We start from the raw sequence: 19,668 nt of genomic DNA, 5'->3' as shown, positions 1-19,668 counted from the left end.
GAGTTCTCTGAAGCTGAAGGGCCACATAATCTATAGTTCATTCCGTAATTTTTAAAGCACTTAAACAATGCAGATTTATCTGAGGATTCAGCAACTCTGCTGCAGAGTAAACATTAAATATTGTCGATGCTGAATAATAAAGTAATTTTATAGTTATTTCATAGTCAATAGCAAGCAATGGTGATTAGGTTCAAGATAGATTAGATCTGAATGAAAGCATCCTGTGCCTTATTCCAACAGTTGCTTAAATCCTATGACACACTACTCTGTGATATTGTATATTTTTCACACAAAAATTGCCAAGAATGTCAATTTGGTGCTGTAATATTGAATTATGGATAACTTGGACCTATGCCAAAGTGAACTGGACTGAGAACACTTGGAAATATGTTATAAAAAAAAGTTGTAACTTGATTTAACTTTAATTAACCTGAGAATATTGTTGGGGCTCTGACGGAGATCTTTGCATTATTTTTGTCAATGGTTAAGGTACAGGAAGGCAGGAAGGTAGCTGATGTTGTTTTCATATTCAAAAAGGATGGTATGGATAAGATAAAAATCTATTGGTCGGTGAGTCTTATGTCAGCAATAGGGAAACTGTTGGAAAAAATTCTTCGGGATGGAATTTTGTGATCAATTGGAAACAGGGACTAATTAGGGCGAGTCTGAATGGATTTGTGTAGGGGAAATCCTGTCTCACAAATATGATTCAAGTTTTTGGAGCAGGTTACTGTGAAAATTGATGTAAGCAAGATGGTCCAGAAAGTTAGGGTGCATATGATCCAAGCTGTTTTGGCAAACTGGTAAAAGTATCAGCAGAATGATTGGGCGGTGTATTGGCAAATGTTGAAGTTGTGGGTTTTGGGTATTTTTGGTTGAAGGTGGCATTTGGTTTGCTTGTATTCTTAGGCAGATTTGCAACGTCATTTGGCATCTGTACGTCACACTTGGAATATTGCACACAGTTCTGGTCACACAAATTATATGGGATGTGAAAGCTGCTAGAAAGAGTGCAAAATAGATTTGGCATGATATTTTCTGGAATAGAGGGCTTTAGTTAAAAGGTGAGATTGGATTTACTGGTATTGTTCTCACTGGAGCACAGAATGCAATGGGGAGATCATTTTGAAAGTTTTTAAATTATGAGAGCATGGATAGAATAGATAATCTTTTTCCAAAGGAAAGGAGTCTAAAACTAGAGGATATAGGTGTAAGCTGAGACGGTTTAAGAACGTTTAAAGAAGAGGCAATATTTTCACAAAGAATGCTGGGTATATAGAGCAAGCTAACAAAGGAGGTGGTAGGAGGCATGTACAATCACAACATTTAAAATGTGTTTGGACAGGTATAGAGATAGGAAAGGAATAGAGGTATATGGCATGAATGCAGAAAAATGGGGTTAACAAAGGTAAGTCAGCAAGGATGAGTCGGGCCGAAGGGCCTGTTTCCATGCTATGACCTCTCTGTATGTAGTTTCATGTCATTGATCACAGTGGTAGAAAGGAATATTGCTGTAACATACTGCAATCTGCCCTGTCTCCACTTCCAAACACCATTTAAGCCATTGTAATAATCATCAGTGATTGCATAAATCATCTACTAAGTAATTTTATAAATCATCTACTAAGAATACCATATGTGGCCTAATAAAGTGTTAAACTTGCACCACATGCAATTTCACTCCTCTCTGCCTGCTATTTAAGAAACATTCTAACATCCTTTAAGTTCATTCCACAATGTAACAGTCCAGAGAAAGGGCAATGCAAAAATCAGGTGGTACTTATGGTTTTCATGTAATTGGTGATATTGTGACTTCATACTTTATATTTTGCTTCATTTTTGCAACAAAAAAGAATTCTAGTCTATACTTACTACTGTATTGATTTTGCCGTTTTCATTTGTCATACTGTCTCGATGGTGTAAGTGCGCAAAGGGTTTGGCTGCTCCCCACGATTCCAGATATCTGGTCATTCGAACAGAAGCTCTCATCTTGGCTCCATCTGCTGTGTGCCGATGTCTAAAATGATGCTGTGGGCTTCGTCTCTCCACCTGTAAGATTTTAAATAATGATGTTAAAGACCAGTAATTCCTAAAGGCCATAATGCACAGCATGTCCTATCTTGGATTAAAACGTACATATCAGTGGTAGAAATTTAAAGTGATCTCTTAAGATCTGACCCATATTAACAATGCATCTAAAATAAAACAATTACAATATTCACTAACATTTGCGGGTTTTGATGTATACATACACAAGGATTGTTACTGCAAATCTTTTAACTTAGTGAAGATTGGAAAGATTTACCCAATTGTGATGTTATCACAGAAATAAGAAGGCATAACCATGCAAACAAGGTAATATAGTTAGAAGGTTTAACCATTATCAAATGAATGTGCTTCAGCAATTTCAGTTAATTTCGCTTCTAAACTCCTAGGTTCAACAGCTTGTACTTTCCAATTGGTTATTTCCTTTTTCTTCAGAGATGCTGCCTGACCCGCTGCGTTACTCCAGAACTTTGAGTCTATCTTTGGTTATACCCAGTACCTTTGACAAAAATGTCGCTGGTACACAAGATTAATAAGAATTCATGTCATGTTTCGGAAAACAAGATAGTGACATTTAATTTTTTAAAGATGCCAGAATGCTGTAACAACATGTACCATCATAACATGTACTAGCTATACCTGATTAAGGACCACGAGTGGATACAATTCCTTAGCCTCACTGAAATGGTCAGCATGGTTTCATGTTGCACCAAAGGCTTCCTCCTGTTTAAAGTAGACCACACTTTGGTATGTCCACATCACGAGGTCACCAGGCTCCACTCCAGCCAACAAGGTGAAGCGCCAACATTGACCCACAGCATCATTTTGCTGCAGAAATGCCAAATATTCATGTTTTTGTTGATAAATGATCAAATTTCAATGCAAAATGACATGTAGTTGAAAATTGGGGGTTATTTGGCAGTTGTATCCAATCCTATGATATTTATTCTGAGTTGTGATTTTGGTGGTTTAATCCAGAAAGGAGGGTCCTTAGCATGCACAATAACATCCAATGACACAAGGCCTCCTCCGGGTAAATTTCAGTCTTGGTGCACAGTTGCAGAAGCAATGTCTCATCAATACCTATGAGTCTCGAATTACAAAGAGGGCCAGACTGAACAGGTTTCAGGTTGGCATTATGAACCAGGCTTGGATTGGTTTGCTTTAAGAGTAGTGCTTACCTGGTTCTCCTTTGGCTATTCGCACAGCAACAGGCCCCAGCAGAACAAGCACCCCATTCACCCCCGATCGATGTATTGACCTAACCTGACCATCAACTACCTCTCATCATGTGATCATTGATCACATTCCCCAGTCTATGAGCCCCATGTTGCTACCACTGAGCACCTCAGTCCCTTTGGGATGCCAACAATATTGGATCAAAAAAGCTCCTCCAGAACAAACAAAAGGAGCTACTGCACCAAGAATTGTGTTTTCCTAGTCTGGTCACATCCACCAAGCTCTTTACAATTAATTATAATGCAGTTAGATTTGTTCAGGACAAGGTTCTGATCCACATTGTATCACAGATATAGATAAAAAGAAGCACGAATTACTGCAGACAGACTTCAGGGAGCTGAAAAGAAGATTAACAAGAACAATATTTCAGAAGTAATAATCTTTGGGTTACTCCTGGTAGCAAGTACAGAAATTTAAGGATAGCGTTCATGAATTGGTTCTGGAGGAGATAGTGAAGAGAGATGTTGCACATTGTTGGAGTATTTGGACTGGATCTGGCGAAGGTTGGATATTTCCAAGTCATCAACAAGGCAGGGATCTACTTTATTCCTGATTAGTTGAGTCTTTGTGCCTGTGATGCTGCTGTAAGCAAGATTTTCATTGTGCAGTACCTAACCGTACCTGTGCATACGACAATACATTTGGCTTGACTTGAATTGGCTTGACTATTGGGGAGTGTTTAAATTAGTTTGGAGGGATCCATAAATGAAAAGGGAAAAGTTGGAAATGAAAGACTGGGAAGTTGTTACTGAGGTGAAAAGTAAAGATGACTAAATCTAGAAAAAGGAATGCAAAGGACTTTTGCAGCGTTCAATGATACACATATCAATGCACAAACTCTCGAATGGCAGAGCAATGGATTTATATGTCCATGAAGGAGAGTTCAGTATTTCTGGTGAGAGAGTTTTCAGATAGAAATGGATGAAAAATAAAGGGATCTTAGTTTTGTTTATTTTTTAAAAAATCAGCTGTATGATGGGGTGATATGGGAAGGATGAACAAACATGGCCACAGAATTTGAAATAAAGAATCAAAAAGTACAAGCAAATATGTAGGCAAATTTCACGGATACGCAAAAATAAAACTGACGAGTCGGAGAAAAGTAAACGTTCATGGAGGAGATGCCATGTGCACACAGAAAATATGTTCCCACAAGGAAAGAACGTTTAAGGGTTTTAAACTTGGAGATCCCCGAGATTTTTATAACGAACAGGATGGGAATGGATGTAATGAGAACTCAGATACCACTGCAGAAAGGTTAGAAGAGTATTGAAAGTGCAGGAGTGAAATTGCCAGGGGAATTGAGTGAGTAAAAAGATAGCATAAAATTGTACAAAAGCAACATGCAGTAATTGTTGATAATCAGAAATAGAAATTATATGTGGAAAACGTGGAAAAGCTTTTTGACATGGAAAAGCTTTTTGACGTGGAAAAGCTTTTCCCACTGAGAGTAGGGAAGATTCAAACAAGGGGACATGACTTGAGAATTAAGGGACAGATGTTTAGGGGTAACATGAGGGGGAACTTCTTTACTCAGAGAGTGGTAGCTGTGTGGAATGAGCTACCAGTGAAGGTGGTGGAGGCAGGTTCGTTTTTATCATTTAAAAATAAATTGGATAGTTATATGGACGGGAAGGGAATGGAGGGTTATGGTCTGAGTGCAGGTACATGGGACTAGGGGAGATTATGTGTTCGGCACGGACTAGAAGGGTCGAGATGGCCTGTTTCCGTGCTGTAATTGTTATATGGTATATGGTTATATGGTTATATGCTAGAAATATTCACTCAAGAAGCACTGACCAAGAGCAGAAAATCTCTGAAATAAATGTTTGCGTGAGAGGCATTTAATAACTACTATACTAAGTGGGACCCGTTGGGTCCCAGCATCACACGGGAGGGCTGGTCCCCCAACGCAATATTCCACCTCTCCACCAATTCCAATATTGGTAGCCAGTGGGGGGGGGATGGGCTTTATGGAGCGCTAATATGGGTGTTGTGGGTTGAAGGGACTGTTTTCCAGAGGGTTAGTATGGACATTGTGGTCTGAATGGATTCTTGGGCTGGTGGCTCAGTCACTCAAGCCTGTTGTGCTGGCAGCTCACTCACTCACGGCTGGTGGGCTGGCAGTTAACTCAAGGCTATTCCTTGAAATTCCATTTCAAGCAGGGTGCAAGGCCACCAAATTCAAGTACAGTTTCTTACCACTTCAAGCAGGGTGCAAGGCCACCAAAGACAGTGAGTCGTGACCGCTCCCTCCTCCATCTTACAGAGACTGAGCCACGCCCACACTTCTGGGTTTTATAGTCCCTCCCCTCCCACCAGAAGGGGCGTGGCCTTCATGGCGTGATTGACAGGAGAGAGAATCTCAACATTTTTTAAACACTAATAACTCTTTTAATTTTAATCGATGGGAAAAATCCTTGGCACCTAATGAGCGGAGGGAACTCTGAGTAAGATGGCCAAAGATCACAGCCGTACGTGGTAGCGTTTTTTCTAAAATCAATATAAAGCGCAAACAGGAAGTGGTCAAGATTAGACTTTTATTTAGATAGAAGGCAACTTTAATTAGGCAAGGCAACTTTAATCAGGCAACACAGCTTTAGCATTTCCAAACCAAAGGCAACAAAGCTTTAGCATTTCCAAACCAAAGGCACACAGCTTTAGCATTTCTAAACCAAAGGCACACAGCTTTAGCATTTCCAAACCAGAGGCAACACAGCTTTAGCATTTCCAAACCAGAGGCAACACAGCTTTAGCATTTCCAAACCAGAGGCAACACAGCTTTAGCATTTCCAAATTATATTTTCAAACCACATTAAGGGCACTGACAGGTCAGTAAAACTATTCACAGTTCAGACTGAGAGACGTGACCCACTCGCTCCCCCATCTTGCAGTTTGACTGAGGCACTCAACACTTCCGGGTTTTAAAGTCTCTCCGGAAGGGGCGTGGCCTTCAGGAGAGAGAATCTCAACATTTTTAAAACACGAATAACTCTTTTATTTTTCATCGATGGGAAAAATCCTCTTGTCCTGCGCAGCGGAGGGGGACGGTGAGTAAGATGGCCAAAACTCACAGCCATAAGTGGCAGCGTTTTTTCTAAAATCACTATACAGAACACCAGGAAGTGGTCAAGATCAGACTTTTAGTAATATAGATGTCAATAGCAAAAAAATGTCATGAACAAAAGTAATAGTCAGTGTTTTAGAGACTAAATAGATAGCATCCATGTGGAGGCAGCCGACACAGGCGAGAATGTTAATAAAAACTTAGTGCCTTCTTAGGCAACGATGGCTATGATGCGGACTTCAGAGAAGGATGGCTCCATGAATAAAAGTGATTAAGCACTGTGGGAGAAAATATTAAATTAATTAACATATTTGAAAGTAGATGAATTGCAAGCCCTGAATGATCTGTATCCCATCAACATGCAGCAATTAATACAAATGGCTACTATGGCTTCAGAAGATGTGCCAAAAGAATGGAACATTCATGATTAGATTAGATTAGATTCCTTTATTGTCATTCAGACCTTTCGGTCTGAACGAAATTATGAACAAAATTATGTTGCCTGCAGTCATGGATGGTGGATGGATTATGATGGATCCAATCAATGATGGATTAATGTTGTTTAGAAAGGAAAAATAGGATGTACCAAGTATTTAAAGTGTATTGAATTCAGTGTTAATGGCAGGCAAATTATTGAAATAAATTCTGAAAGATGGCATAAATTTTATTGATAACAGCTCAGATTAATCAGAGGCAGTTTGCATATATTAATGCTCATTACGCTTGATTAATGATTACAATTTTAAATGATGTAACATGGAGGGTGATGAAGCTTTGGTATAGTTGAAATGAATTTTATGGATTTTAACAAGACAAATATGATAGATTGGCCTGCAAAGATTAACTCGTAGGATTCAAGGGTCTGGCAACTTCCATCCAAAACTGGCTCAGTCACAGGCACCATTAAGATAATGGTCAAGAGGGGGTTCAATAATTGGAAGGCTGGTTATATTGAAGCGCTACAGAACTAAGTACCAGGCCATTTGCTTTTCACGTTATGTATCAATGACGTTGAATTAAATATCGGAGCAATAAATGACATATTTGCAACCAATTATCAACCCAACTGGTTGTTTGGTTGATAATTAGGAAGAAAACTGTAGGCTTGGAAGATATTGATGGACTGGTCAGACAGGCAGATGTAGAAAGTTGAATTAACTGCAGAGAAATAATTTATGCAGGGCAAATAAGACAGGAAATAGATAATAAATAGTGAGATACCAGGCACAGAGTATAGAGGCATAGAGGGATATTTGCAGGAATATGTCCAACCACGCCCACCCCTCACGTCCCCAATCATTGAAGGTAGCAGGGGAGGCAGATAAGGTTAGGGGTAACATGAGGGGGAACTTCTTTACTCAAAGAGTGGTGGCTGTGTGGAATGAGCTTCCAGTGAAGGTGGTGGAGGCAGGTTCGTTTTTATCATTTAAAAATAAATTGGATAGTTATATGGACGGGAAGGGAATGGAAGGTTATGGTCTGAGCGCAGGTATATGGGGCTAGGGGAGAATATGTGTTCGGCGCGGACTAGAAGGGTCGAGATGGCCTGTTTCCGTGCTGTAAATTGTTATATGGTTATATGGTTATTAAGGTGGAAGGTTGGCACACATTACATTTTCTTTATTGTGTGAGACATAGATTACAAGATCAGGAAAGTTATTTAATAAGTTAGGTCAGTATGCACATTTCTGGACATTGCACTACAAGGAAGATGCAATAGTAACGGAGAGGGCACAGCCAAGATTTCTAACGGATAGAAAGTTTAGTTATGAGAAGATGCTGTCAAGACCAGTATTGTTTTCTTTAGGGTGAAGTAGACCTGAGTGGAAATTCAATAGAGGTGCATAAAAATTGTGCTGCCCAGAGAGAGTAAACATTTAAGACTTATTCTCCTCGAAGGAGGCATAAATTTAACAGGAAAATAATGCAGGAAGAGGTTGGTCCTCCACTCACACCCGCTCTATAATTGAATACATTCTTGGCTGGTTATTTGTTTTAATGTTAGCATCGTTTTACTATACTAATTTGATGTATCTCTATTCCCTTAATATCTCTCTTGTGATTACTTTGTGAATGAAGCTCCAAAACTATTTGGGTTGAAATTTCATAGATGATAGCCATTCTGTCATGGATGGCTGAATTCTTATTTTGACAATGTGACAGCTGATTGCAGACTACCCAGTCAGGAAAAACATTAGGGTGAATCAATCCTTCCCATTGTGATGACATATTTTTCAAGGTTTTCCTTTCATTAATTCAGATTTGCTCTGCATTCTTCCATTGTTAGTTTCAAAGTATCCTTTTACTGCTACAGCACAACTATTTTCTTATAGATTCCAGCATTTACCCTCTTACTGATTTCAGGCCAACTTGTCAATTATTGTCCATTTTCTCCCTCATTCCTTTCTTAAAGACTGATGTCACATTTTCTTAATCCGTGAAACTATTTAGTTTTTTGAGATTTTTGAGATTACAGCATGGAAACAGGCCTTTCAGCCTCCCGAGTACATACTGATAATCGATCACCCGTTCGCAAGCGTTCTATGTTATCCAACTTTTGCATCCACTCCCGACACATTGGGGCAGTTTATAGAGCCCATTAACCTACAAACCAACACATTTTTGGGTTATGGGAGGAAACTGGAGCACTCAGAGAGTACCCACACTGTTACAGGGAGAATGTGCAACCTCCACACAAGCACAGCACCTCAGGTCAGGATCGAACCCAGGTCTCTGGCGCTGTGAGGCAGCAGCTTTACCAGCTGCACCACTGTGTCCCTTGTTTTGGCCATAGTTGCATTTACCTGCCAGCAACTGAATGTCAAGCAAATGATATTTTGAGGAATATCAGCAAAGGAACCCTTGACTTCTCTAACTAACAGGGAGTGCAAGTTGCTGATTACAAAGATCCAAGGAACTGGAGATGCTGGTTTATAAAAAAATAGATGAGACTGAAGAAGGGTCCCAACCCGAATGTTCCCAGAGACGTCGCCCAACCCGCTGATCCATCCAAGCTCTTTGTGTCTTTTTTTTAAACACAACAATAGACAATAGACAATAGGTGCAGGAGTAGGCCATTCGGCCCTTCGAGCCAGCACCGCCATTCAATGTGATCATGGCTGATCATCCCCCATCAGTACCCCGTTCCTGCCTTCTCCCCATATCCCCTGATTTCACTATCTTTAAGAGCCCTATCCAGCTCTCTCTTGAAAGTATCCGGAGAACCGGCCTCCACCGCCCTCTGCGGCAGAGAATTCCACAGACTCACAACTCTCTGTCAGAAAAAGTATTTCCTCGTCTCCATTCTAAATGGCTTGCCTCTTATTCTTAAACTGTGGCCCCTGGTTCTGGACTCCACCAACATCGGGAACATGTTTCTTACCTCTAGCGTGTCCAAACCCTTATCAATCTTATATGTTTCAATAAGATCCCCTCTCATCCTTCTAAACTCCAGAGTGTACAAGCCCAGCCGCTCCATTCTCTCAGCATATGACAGTCCCGCCATCCCGGGAATTAACCTTGTAAACCTATGCTGCACTCCCTCAATAGCAAGAATGTCCTTGCTCAAATTAGGGGACCAAAACTGCACACAAGACCAGGTGTGGTCTCACAAGGACCATGTAAACTGCAGAAGGACCTGTTTGTTCCTATACTCGACTCCTCTTGTTCTAAAGGCCATTCGCTTTCTTCACTGCCTGCTGTACCTACATGATTACTTTCTTAGACTGATGAACAAGGACCCCCAGATCCCGTTGTACTTCCCCTTTTCCCAACTTGATGCCATTTAGATAGTAATCTGTCTTCCTGTTTTTGATACCAAAGTGGATAACCTCACGTTTATCCACATTAAACTTCATCTGCCACGCATCTGCCCACTCCCCCAACCTGTCCAAGTCACCCTGCATTCTCACAGCATCCTCCTCACAGTTCACACTGCCACCCAGCTTTCTGTCATCTACAAATTTGCTAATGTTACTTTGAATCCCTTCATCCAAATCATTGATGTTTATTGTAAATAGCTGCAGTCCCAGCACCGAGCCTTGCGGTACCCCACTAGTCACTGCCTGCCATTTTGAAAGGGACCCGTTAATCCCTATTCTTTGTTTCATGTCTGCCAACCACTTTTCTATCCATTTCAACACTCTACCCCCAATACCATGTGCCCTAATGTTGCACACTAATCTCCTATGTGGGACCTTATTGAATGCTTTCTGAAAGAGCATACATTGCAAATAAACTATAAGGCAACACTGCATTCTCTTAAGTAGTTTTTTTTAATTTGACCTGATGCTTACTAAATCCCTCAACAAAATCCAATTATCCCAGGAAAAGGTACCAGAATCTCAAGGTAATTGAACAATTACAGCAGCTTGTATCTGGAAGATACTTGGTCTTTCATATCTTACTCATCACGTTAATGAATCCCCAAGATTAACTGAACTAAACGAGGTTCGATGTAATTGCTTATGGACCCTTCATTCCCCCTTTTCTTTTCAAAGGTGTGTGTGTGCGCGTGCGTGCGTGAAGAGTCAAATAATATCATAAAAATGTAAGAGAAAGGAACAGGAGAGCACTATTAATTTCATCAAAACTGTTCTGCTCTTCGACATGAATAGGTCTGCTTCTGTTTCAAAACCATTTCCTATTCCCACATTGACCTTTCTGTTCTGGGCCTCCTCCATTGCCAGAGTGAGGCCATATGTAAATTGAAAGTTTTGCTTGGGTAGCATACAAGCTATTGGTATGAACAATGAATTCGCCAATTTTACTTAATCAAATCCCCCCTATCTCCTCTTCCCAATGTCCCTCCTCTCCCCCCTTTTTCCTTTTCTTTTCCCTATGCCACACTTGGAAGCACACCCATTTTGCCTTTGGCAAAAAAACTAAGGAGGTTTGGTATATCGGTGAATACTCTACCGAGCTTCTGCAGGCATATGGTAGGGGGCAAACTGACTGCTTGCATTGCGACCTGTTTCAGCAAATCAAATGGCCATGAATGAATGAGGCTGCGGAGAGTGGTTGACACTGCCTGCTTCATCATAGTATTGACCTCCCCACCATCAAAGTTATCTATAAGAGCCGCTGCCTCAAAAAGGCAGCCAACATTACCAAAGAACCACACCAACCTCTCACTCTCATGTTGCTACTATCATTGGGAAGAGGGTACAGGACTCTTAAAACCATGTCAAACCAGGTTCAAGAATAGCTTATAGAGTCATAGAGTCTGGAACTCTCTGCCACCGAAGGTAGTTGAGGCCAGTTCATTGGCTTTATTTAAGAGGGAGTTAGATGTGGCCAAAGGGGTCAGGGGGTATGGAGAGCAGGCAGGTACAGGATACTGAGTTGGATGATCAGCCATGATCATATTGAATGGCGGTGCAGGCTCGAAGGGCCGAATGGCCTACTCCTGCACCTATGCTCTATGTTTCTATAGCATGGAAGCGGGGGCTAGTGAGTAAAGCCAATAAAACTTGCAATCATTCAGGAATCGGAGATTCTTCATGGAATTTTAGAATCATAGTCATACAGCATGGAAATAGGCTCTTCGGCCCAACTTGCCAACGCCGAACAACATGCCACATCTACACTTATCCTACCTGCATGCATTTGGCCCATATCCCTCTGAACGTATCCTATCTATTTACATGTCCAAATGTTTCTTAAACAATGTGATTGTACCTGTTTGAACTACCTCCTCCGACAGCTTGTTCCATATACTTACCACACTTTATGTAAAAAAGGTTGCCCTTCAAATTCCTGTTAAATCTCCCCCCCCCCCCCTCACCTTAAAACTGGCTCTTGAATTCATTACTCTGGGAAAAAGTGCATTTATTCTATCTATTCCTTTCATGATCTTATACACCTCAATAAGATCTCATCCTCCTGTACTCCAAGGAGTTAAGCCCTAGCCTGCTCCCTATAGCTCAGGCCCTCGAGTCCTGGCAACAGCATTGTAAATCTTCACTGCACCCTTACCAGCTTAACAATATCTTTCCTATAACAGGGTGATCAAAATTGAACACAATACTTTAAATGGGCTTCACTAATGCCTTGTACAACTGTAGGATGCCCTCCCAACTTCTATATTCAATACTATGACTGATGAAGGCCAATGTACCTAAAGCCTTCTTGACCACCCTATCAACCTGTGATGCCACTTTCAAATAACTATGTACCTGCACTCCTTGATCCCTCTGTACCTTTTACTGTAATATCCCAATCAACATTCTGGTTTCATATTGAACTAGTAACACTTTCAATTTTTATATCACATTCTATCATCTTATCAAGTTAGAAGGACGACTATAAAGGAACTGGAAAAATTATATTCTTCAATGAATTCTGCAACTTGCTGCCTGACAGGTGGTAGAAACAGACACAATAAACTACTGATGCTGGAAACTTGAGCAAAAATACAAAACTGTTGGAGAAACTCAGTGGGTTAGACAGCATCTGTGGACGGAAAGGAACAGTAGATGTTTCAGGTTGGAAGAATGTTCAACTCTGTCCATTTCCCACCCACAGCTGCCTCAGTAACTTTATATGTGGTACCCAAATCAGTACTAGTGAAGCTCAGTTGGTTAGTTCTGTCAGTGAGGACCAAGGCTCTTTTAACGCAGTTGTGATTTAAACAACAGCTTTTGTGATCAATTATTCTATTTTGAGACACAGAGAAATTTACCTGAAATTGGAAATGTAGGATCACAGAACATTTTTGGAGCAGTATTTCAAGGCAATCAGCACAATGATGCACGATATAAAACATGCAGTACAGAACAATGTCCATGCCCCATTAAACTAATTAGACATACTTTATATAGTTGAGCTGGCAGGCACAGAAATAAGAAACAACAGCTCACAGCAATGTTCACTTGACTACAGCATACAGTATGTCAGTGGAGATAATGCAAATTGCGATATAGAAAATATTGATTTATTGGCGCCAGAGGAATAGGCTATGGAAAAGCTGCAGCATGTAAAGAAATAAAAGTACCATGGAGTTATTGAAGCAATTAAACAGCAGAAATATAGGAAGAGGTTATAGGTTAGTGAATGCAATTGGTCAGTGGAAGAAATGCAGTTACTATTAAAAGGTCTCTTAACTACAGATGAGCTTTGGAGGGATGCAAAATTGATTGAATCAAATAGATGCTTTGTTATGGTCAGATACTGACCACAGGCAGGGGTTTCATCAAGGGTTAGTCAAGAAGTAGTTTATACACTGGTCAAGAAAATAAATTATCAACTGATTACTATGAGGTGCAGAGTATTTCTGAACTCACAATAATATGCATTATGATTTTAATTTGTTCATTTTCAGCAGAATTTCAGCAATAAAATGTATGTATCCAAACTCTCCATATTTGGTTAACTAGGACAAAATCAATCAAAGGGAGTTAAAATTCCCCATACTAGCAAATTTCTCCGCAAGACCTTTCAAAGATATTTGAATTATTGATTTCCCTCATGTTTCTGATTTAAGGGTAAAATCCACAATAATTAGAGAGCAACTGAATGCAGAATGAAGTTTAATTTTTAGATTTACACTCAAAATAAGTGAAAATTAAATTGATATTTGTGACAAAAAGTAAATTCTAAGTTATATAACCAGAATTTGTTTTCAAGGCCCATTTACAGTGGAAAAGATAATGATACAGAGGGTAGTTGAGGCCAGTTCATTGGGTATATTTAAGAGGGAGTTAGATGTGGCCCTTGTGGCTAAAGGGATCAGGGGGTATGGAGAGAAGGCAGGTATAAGATACTGAGTTAGATGATCAGCCATGATCATATTGAATGGCGGTGCAGGCTCGAAGGGCCGAATGGCCTACTCCTGCACCTATTTTCTATGTTTCTATGAATGTATTGTGCAGCTTTGTCTAGAATGAGAGAGTGGCTGAGCTACAAGGAAAGGTTGTGTAGGCTGGAGCTCTATTTCTTGGAGTGCAGGAGGATGAGGGGTGATCTTTTAGAGATGTATAAAATTATGAGAGGGATAGATCGGGTCGATGTTCAGAGTCTCTTGCCCATAGTAGGTGAAGCAAGGACCAGAGAACACAGGTTTGAGGTGAGGGGGAAAATGAATCTGAGGGGTAACTTTTTCACATAAAGGTTGGTGGGTGTATGGAACAAGCTGCCAGAAGAAGTAGTTGAGGCAGGGACTATCCCAACGTTTAAGAAACAGTTTGACAGGTACATGGATAGGACAGGTTTGAAGGGATATGTGCCAAATGTGGGCAGGTGGGACGTGTTGCTGGGACATGTTGGTTGGTGTGAGCAAGTTGGGCTGAAGGGCCTATTTCTACGCTGTGTTACTCTGACTGTGAAATCCTCATTGAAAAACTGAATGAAAACATGGGTGAAAAAGTTAGGTCTAATACCTATGAAAGACCAATGAACATCACCCGGTGTGGGGGAACTGTTTGGGGGGGGGCAGGAGCCAGCGTGCTTTGTAACTTTGTCTGTGCCGTAAGTGGCTGCTATTTGCATAATACATTGTGTATGCAAGCAAAGAATCTCACTGTGTCTAGTCACATGTGACAATAAAGTATTCATATTCCTCAGTATGAATAAGTTGATAATGTTGTGCTGTTATGATTAATGTTGAAAATGTAACTTTGTAAGTCTGGAATCTCAAAACTTTAGAACTAAATTAATATAGATTTAATAATTAAAACTAATTTGTTTCTCTCCTCTAGTTTCATCTGTACTCTCCATATTCATTGCTGTTCATTAAATGTAATTGATGTTTTCTGCTTTATATTTCCTGATTTAGACTCAATGTCCTTGGTGATCATTCATCAATATGATTGGTTGAATAGGCTTGCTCTTGAATGGAATTATGAAAAAATAAAATAATCACACTCAAAATGTAACTTCGAATTACTAGCAGCATCCAGTTTCTGACAAAAATTGGCAACTTGACAGAGAGGTTATTCATCAAAGAGGCAACAATACCATGAACAACCTCATTTTGATGGCATTAGAAAGATTTAAAGGGGACCTAAAGGGCAACTTTTTCCACAGAGAGGGTAGTGAGTATTTGAACGAGCTGCCAGAGAAGTGGTGGAGGTGCGAGCATTGGCTCAGCAAGCCAATAACCAAGAACCAGTCTCACCCTCTTCTCCTCTCTCCCATTAGTTCAGAAGTTTGAAATTGCATGCCTCCAGACTCAGGAACATTTCTTCCCAGCTGTTATCAGGCAAGTGAATGGTCCTGTCATCGGCTATAGTGTGGTCCTGACCTCCCATCTAACTCATTGGAAACATTTGAACTCTCTATCTAAACTGACTATATCAAGCTTCAATGTTATACTAATGTTGCACTAAATGTTGTACCCTTTACCTATGTACTGCGGATGGCGTGATTGTATTCATGTATAGTCTTTTCTTTGACTGAATGGTTCACAAACAAACCCTTTTCACTGCATCTCAGTACAATAAACTAAACTAAACTAAACAAATACAACATTTAAAAGACATTTAGAAAGGTACGTGGACAGGAATATTTTAATGAGATATTGGCCAAACGCGGGCTAATTAGACTAGCTCAGGTAAGCATCTTACTCGGCATAGATATTTTGGGCTGAAATGCCTGTTTCTGTGTTGTGTAACTTCATTGTATGACATTTGTAGTCATGCACGATCCAAATTCACAGTTTGCATGCTGCCAATTTAAAGATTTGCACTTCAAAGAGGAGAGGAGGTTAACCAATTAATACCTACCTTTGGATTAATCACCAGGTGGGTCCTGATGTTATGTTCCTTTAGGTAGGGATCTCTGATATGTCCATCACCTTCCTCCACTTTATAAACACACCGTTCAAGTGCTCCATTGTGATTGATGTGATATGCACACGACTAGCACAATCAAAAATAAGAGAGTTTTAAAAAATTGTAACATTCCATAGCATACAAAAAGTAAATGCTAAGAAGCAAAAACAGCATTGTAGTTCAAACTTAGTGACTGAACATGCGCAGATCACAATCATTCATTCAATTTTTTAGGTATTATTATCTTATTCAATGATAATTGGACAAAGTTCAATTCTACATTTTATGTTCAAGAAGTAACAGAATTGTTCTTCTTCTTGCTTAAGCCTAAATTTGTAGGACAACTTGTTCTATTTGATCTTATTTGATTATGCATGCCGGGTTGATTGCATTTGTTGGAACAGGGTGGACCACGTGAAGCTTGCAATCTTCCATCCCATAGAATTATGGATGACAATTGAAGCAAGGTGAAGTTATAGAACTTGAAGAAAGAGAGAAGGAAGAGGGTCTTTGTTCATCAGCTGTCCTGGTAAATGATCACAACAGCTGACAACATACTCTTGAGATTTCAATGCTGATGTCATCCCTGACCCTGATCTTCGCCCTCTGTTTTATCATGTTTTTTTCTATTCATAGCACTCTCATATGAGGCAGAGTTTGCTAACCATTTCCATTGGATTATAACCCAGTGTTGCAATTGAATTGCCAAATTGAAGATGTACATCATTTAAGGTGGATTTAAAACATCTGAAACTATTTTAAATACAGATTACTGATCAAAATCACCAAAAATATTAATTCCCAATTTTGAAGTCTGCAATTCAAAGTAACTATCACACTTGCCTGTAAAATCAGTGATTGGAACACTTTTGCTTGCTTTTATACTAAGCTTCTGCATTGACCCTTTCAGTTTCCTAATTCTGCCTTGGATTACCACCAAATAAATGAATTTCATTTATAGCTCAACTCATTTATGAATGCCATCAAATTATTCTTCAAAACTCATAGTAAATTGATCCTACAATATTCATTACCCAAATTACTTTATCAAAGAACAGTATTATATTTATAAAGAGATCAATATTTTCCACAAAATTGTGGTGATTCTCATTATCATCCAACATTTAATGATACATGTATGCTAATTTACTGACCCTGTTTATACCTTATTGTGTAAACATCATTGTATACATTCTTGTTTAATTTTGTTATGAAATTAAACTCATAACCTGTATTACTTGAGTTGTCCCTTTTTTAAACAACAATGGATTTAAAAAACCCAATGACAAGATGGAGTACCGGAAGGAGACAGAGAACTTAGTGACATGGTGTCAAGACAATAACCTCCCCATCAATGTCAGTAAGATGGAGCTAGTTATTGACTTCAGTAAGCACGGTAGAATACATACCCCAGTCAACATCAATGTCACGGATGTCAAAATGGTTGTGTGCTTCAAGTTCCTTGGTGTTAATATTACCTATGCCCAACATCAATGATGCAACAGCCAAGAAGGCATACCTCTATTTCCTGACGAGACTGAAGAAATTCGCCGTGTCTGCAATGACTCTTACAAACCTCTGCAGATGCAACGTTGAAAGCATATTCTCTGGTTTTATCACAGCTTGGTTTGGGAATCGCTTTGTGCAAGAAATTGCTCAGAGATGAGGATGTAGCCAAGTCCATCACATAGACCAAATTTCCAATCATTGACTCCATCTACACTTCACACTGCCTTCGAAAAACAGCCAACATAATCAAAGACTTCCACACCAGCTATTTCTTCTACTCCCTGCACCTGTCCGGCAGAAGGTACAGAAACTTGAAAGTGAGCAACACCAGAATCAGGAATAGCCTTTTCCCCTCCGATATCAGGTTTCTGAACAGTCCTTCCGTAAGTTAGGGTACTGTCTGACTCACCTCTATCCTATTAAGAACATTGGACTTTGTGTAAGGAACTGATGCATTCCAATGTAGTACAGTACTGAGAACTATATTCTGCACTCTGTATCTTCTCCTTTGCTCTATTTATTGTACTTGAGTTTGAACTGATTGCTACCTGGAAAAGGGGAGGGGAGCGGCAGGCCAAAGCCTGGCAGGCAATAGATTGATACTGGCATGGAGGTGTTCTTGCTAGGCAGATGTTTGATTAAAGGCCAGAGATGAAAACACAGAAGGTGTAAGACAAAGGTGTGATTGAAGAGTTACAAATTGTGAAGCTAGAGGATGGAATGTGGGTTGAAGAAGAAATAGATGTGAGTTCAGGTTGGGCAAAGAAGATTGGGGATGGGGGAGAAGAAGGGAGATGTTATATGGGGGAAGATGGAAAACGGAGAAGAGGTTACATTATGTAGTTACCTAAAATTAGAAAATTCAATGTTCATACCCTTGAGTTGTTAGCTACACAAGCGGAATATGAGTGTTGTTCCTCCAGTTTGTGTGTGGCCTCACACTGGCGATGGAGGAGGCCCTGGACAGAAAGGCCAGTATGGGAATAGAAGAGGAGTTAAAAAGGTTAGGAACCAGGAGATCCAGCAGGCCTTGGTGCTCATCAAAACAGTCGATGAGTCTATGCTTTGTCTCACCAAAGTACAGGAGACCACATTGAGAACAAGATGGAGTACAGGAAGGAGACAGAGAACTTGGCATGTCTCTTTTTAAATAACCAATTTAAATTTAAATAAGGTTTGTGTGAACCTGCCTGTTGTCCAGAGAGAAGAAACAAGGCTTTTCTATTACGAGGGAAAGGTTGATGCAGAAATGCAGACAGAGGTACACAATCTATGGGAATTAAATGTATTCCTCTTGAACCCATGAACACTTGAAAGGACAGTATCAAATGAGTGTGATATTAGCGTCTGCATGGGGACAATATCAGTTAATTTTGTTTAGTTTTAATTTGAAAATGCAAATCTTATTAACTTATGAAGCAACAATAAACATAAGAGTTCTAATGGATCCTTAGCAAATTTATCGTAAGTGTCGCCCAGTAGCTTATGCTCACATCTGGCAGAGCGTCTGGCCATTGGAAAGCTGAATGCTGGCAGGGCCAGAATGAATGAAGGGATGTGCCAAGCTAAAATTATGTTCATAGCCAGAGACAGACTTTAGGATGAATAATAGTTTCTTTTCAAAATGTGTCTCGTATCTTATAATTTCAACACCGGTTAAAAAGTTTCATCATCATTTGGTTCAAGTTATCTTGTTGCATTTGAAAATTAGTAATTTTGACAACCTTTCAAATAGGTCTTATAACAACATAAATAACTTAGTTGCTTTTATAATGGATGATTTAAATTTAATTTAAATTTAACTTTAAATTCAATTAATTCTGTGGCTTATTAATAGAACGACAGGAGATAATTTTCAGGTGATAAAATGTAGCGCAAAAGGTAATCTATCACAATTTATAACATGATGACATTAAAACTAATTTGTATCACAGTAATTCAAATTTGGACACCTGCTTCTGCAATTTGACAATTTTGGCAACGTCCCCTTTTGGGAGCAGATTTCTTGCCAACAGAATATCTCAGAATAACATTAAC

General features: G+C 39.7%; 1 protein-coding gene across 1 annotated transcript in view; it reads right to left on the bottom strand.

Moving 5' to 3' along the window:
* The window catches only part of LOC129711549 (adenylate cyclase type 2-like), a 262,852-nt gene that overhangs the window by 113,079 nt on the left and 130,105 nt on the right, over window positions 1–19,668 (bottom strand). Inside the window, 3 exon segments of the mRNA XM_055659237.1 lie at window positions 1,873–2,049; window positions 16,075–16,164; window positions 16,167–16,209. Coding sequence (XP_055515212.1) covers window positions 1,873–2,049; window positions 16,075–16,164; window positions 16,167–16,209 — 310 coding nt within the window.

This window comes from Leucoraja erinacea, chromosome 2 (genome assembly GCF_028641065.1).
Source record: "Leucoraja erinacea ecotype New England chromosome 2, Leri_hhj_1, whole genome shotgun sequence".
Classification (NCBI taxonomy): Eukaryota; Metazoa; Chordata; class Chondrichthyes; order Rajiformes; family Rajidae; genus Leucoraja; species Leucoraja erinaceus.
The sequence above is the reverse complement of the archived record's forward strand: the minus strand, read 5'-3'. Positions and strand labels throughout refer to the sequence as shown.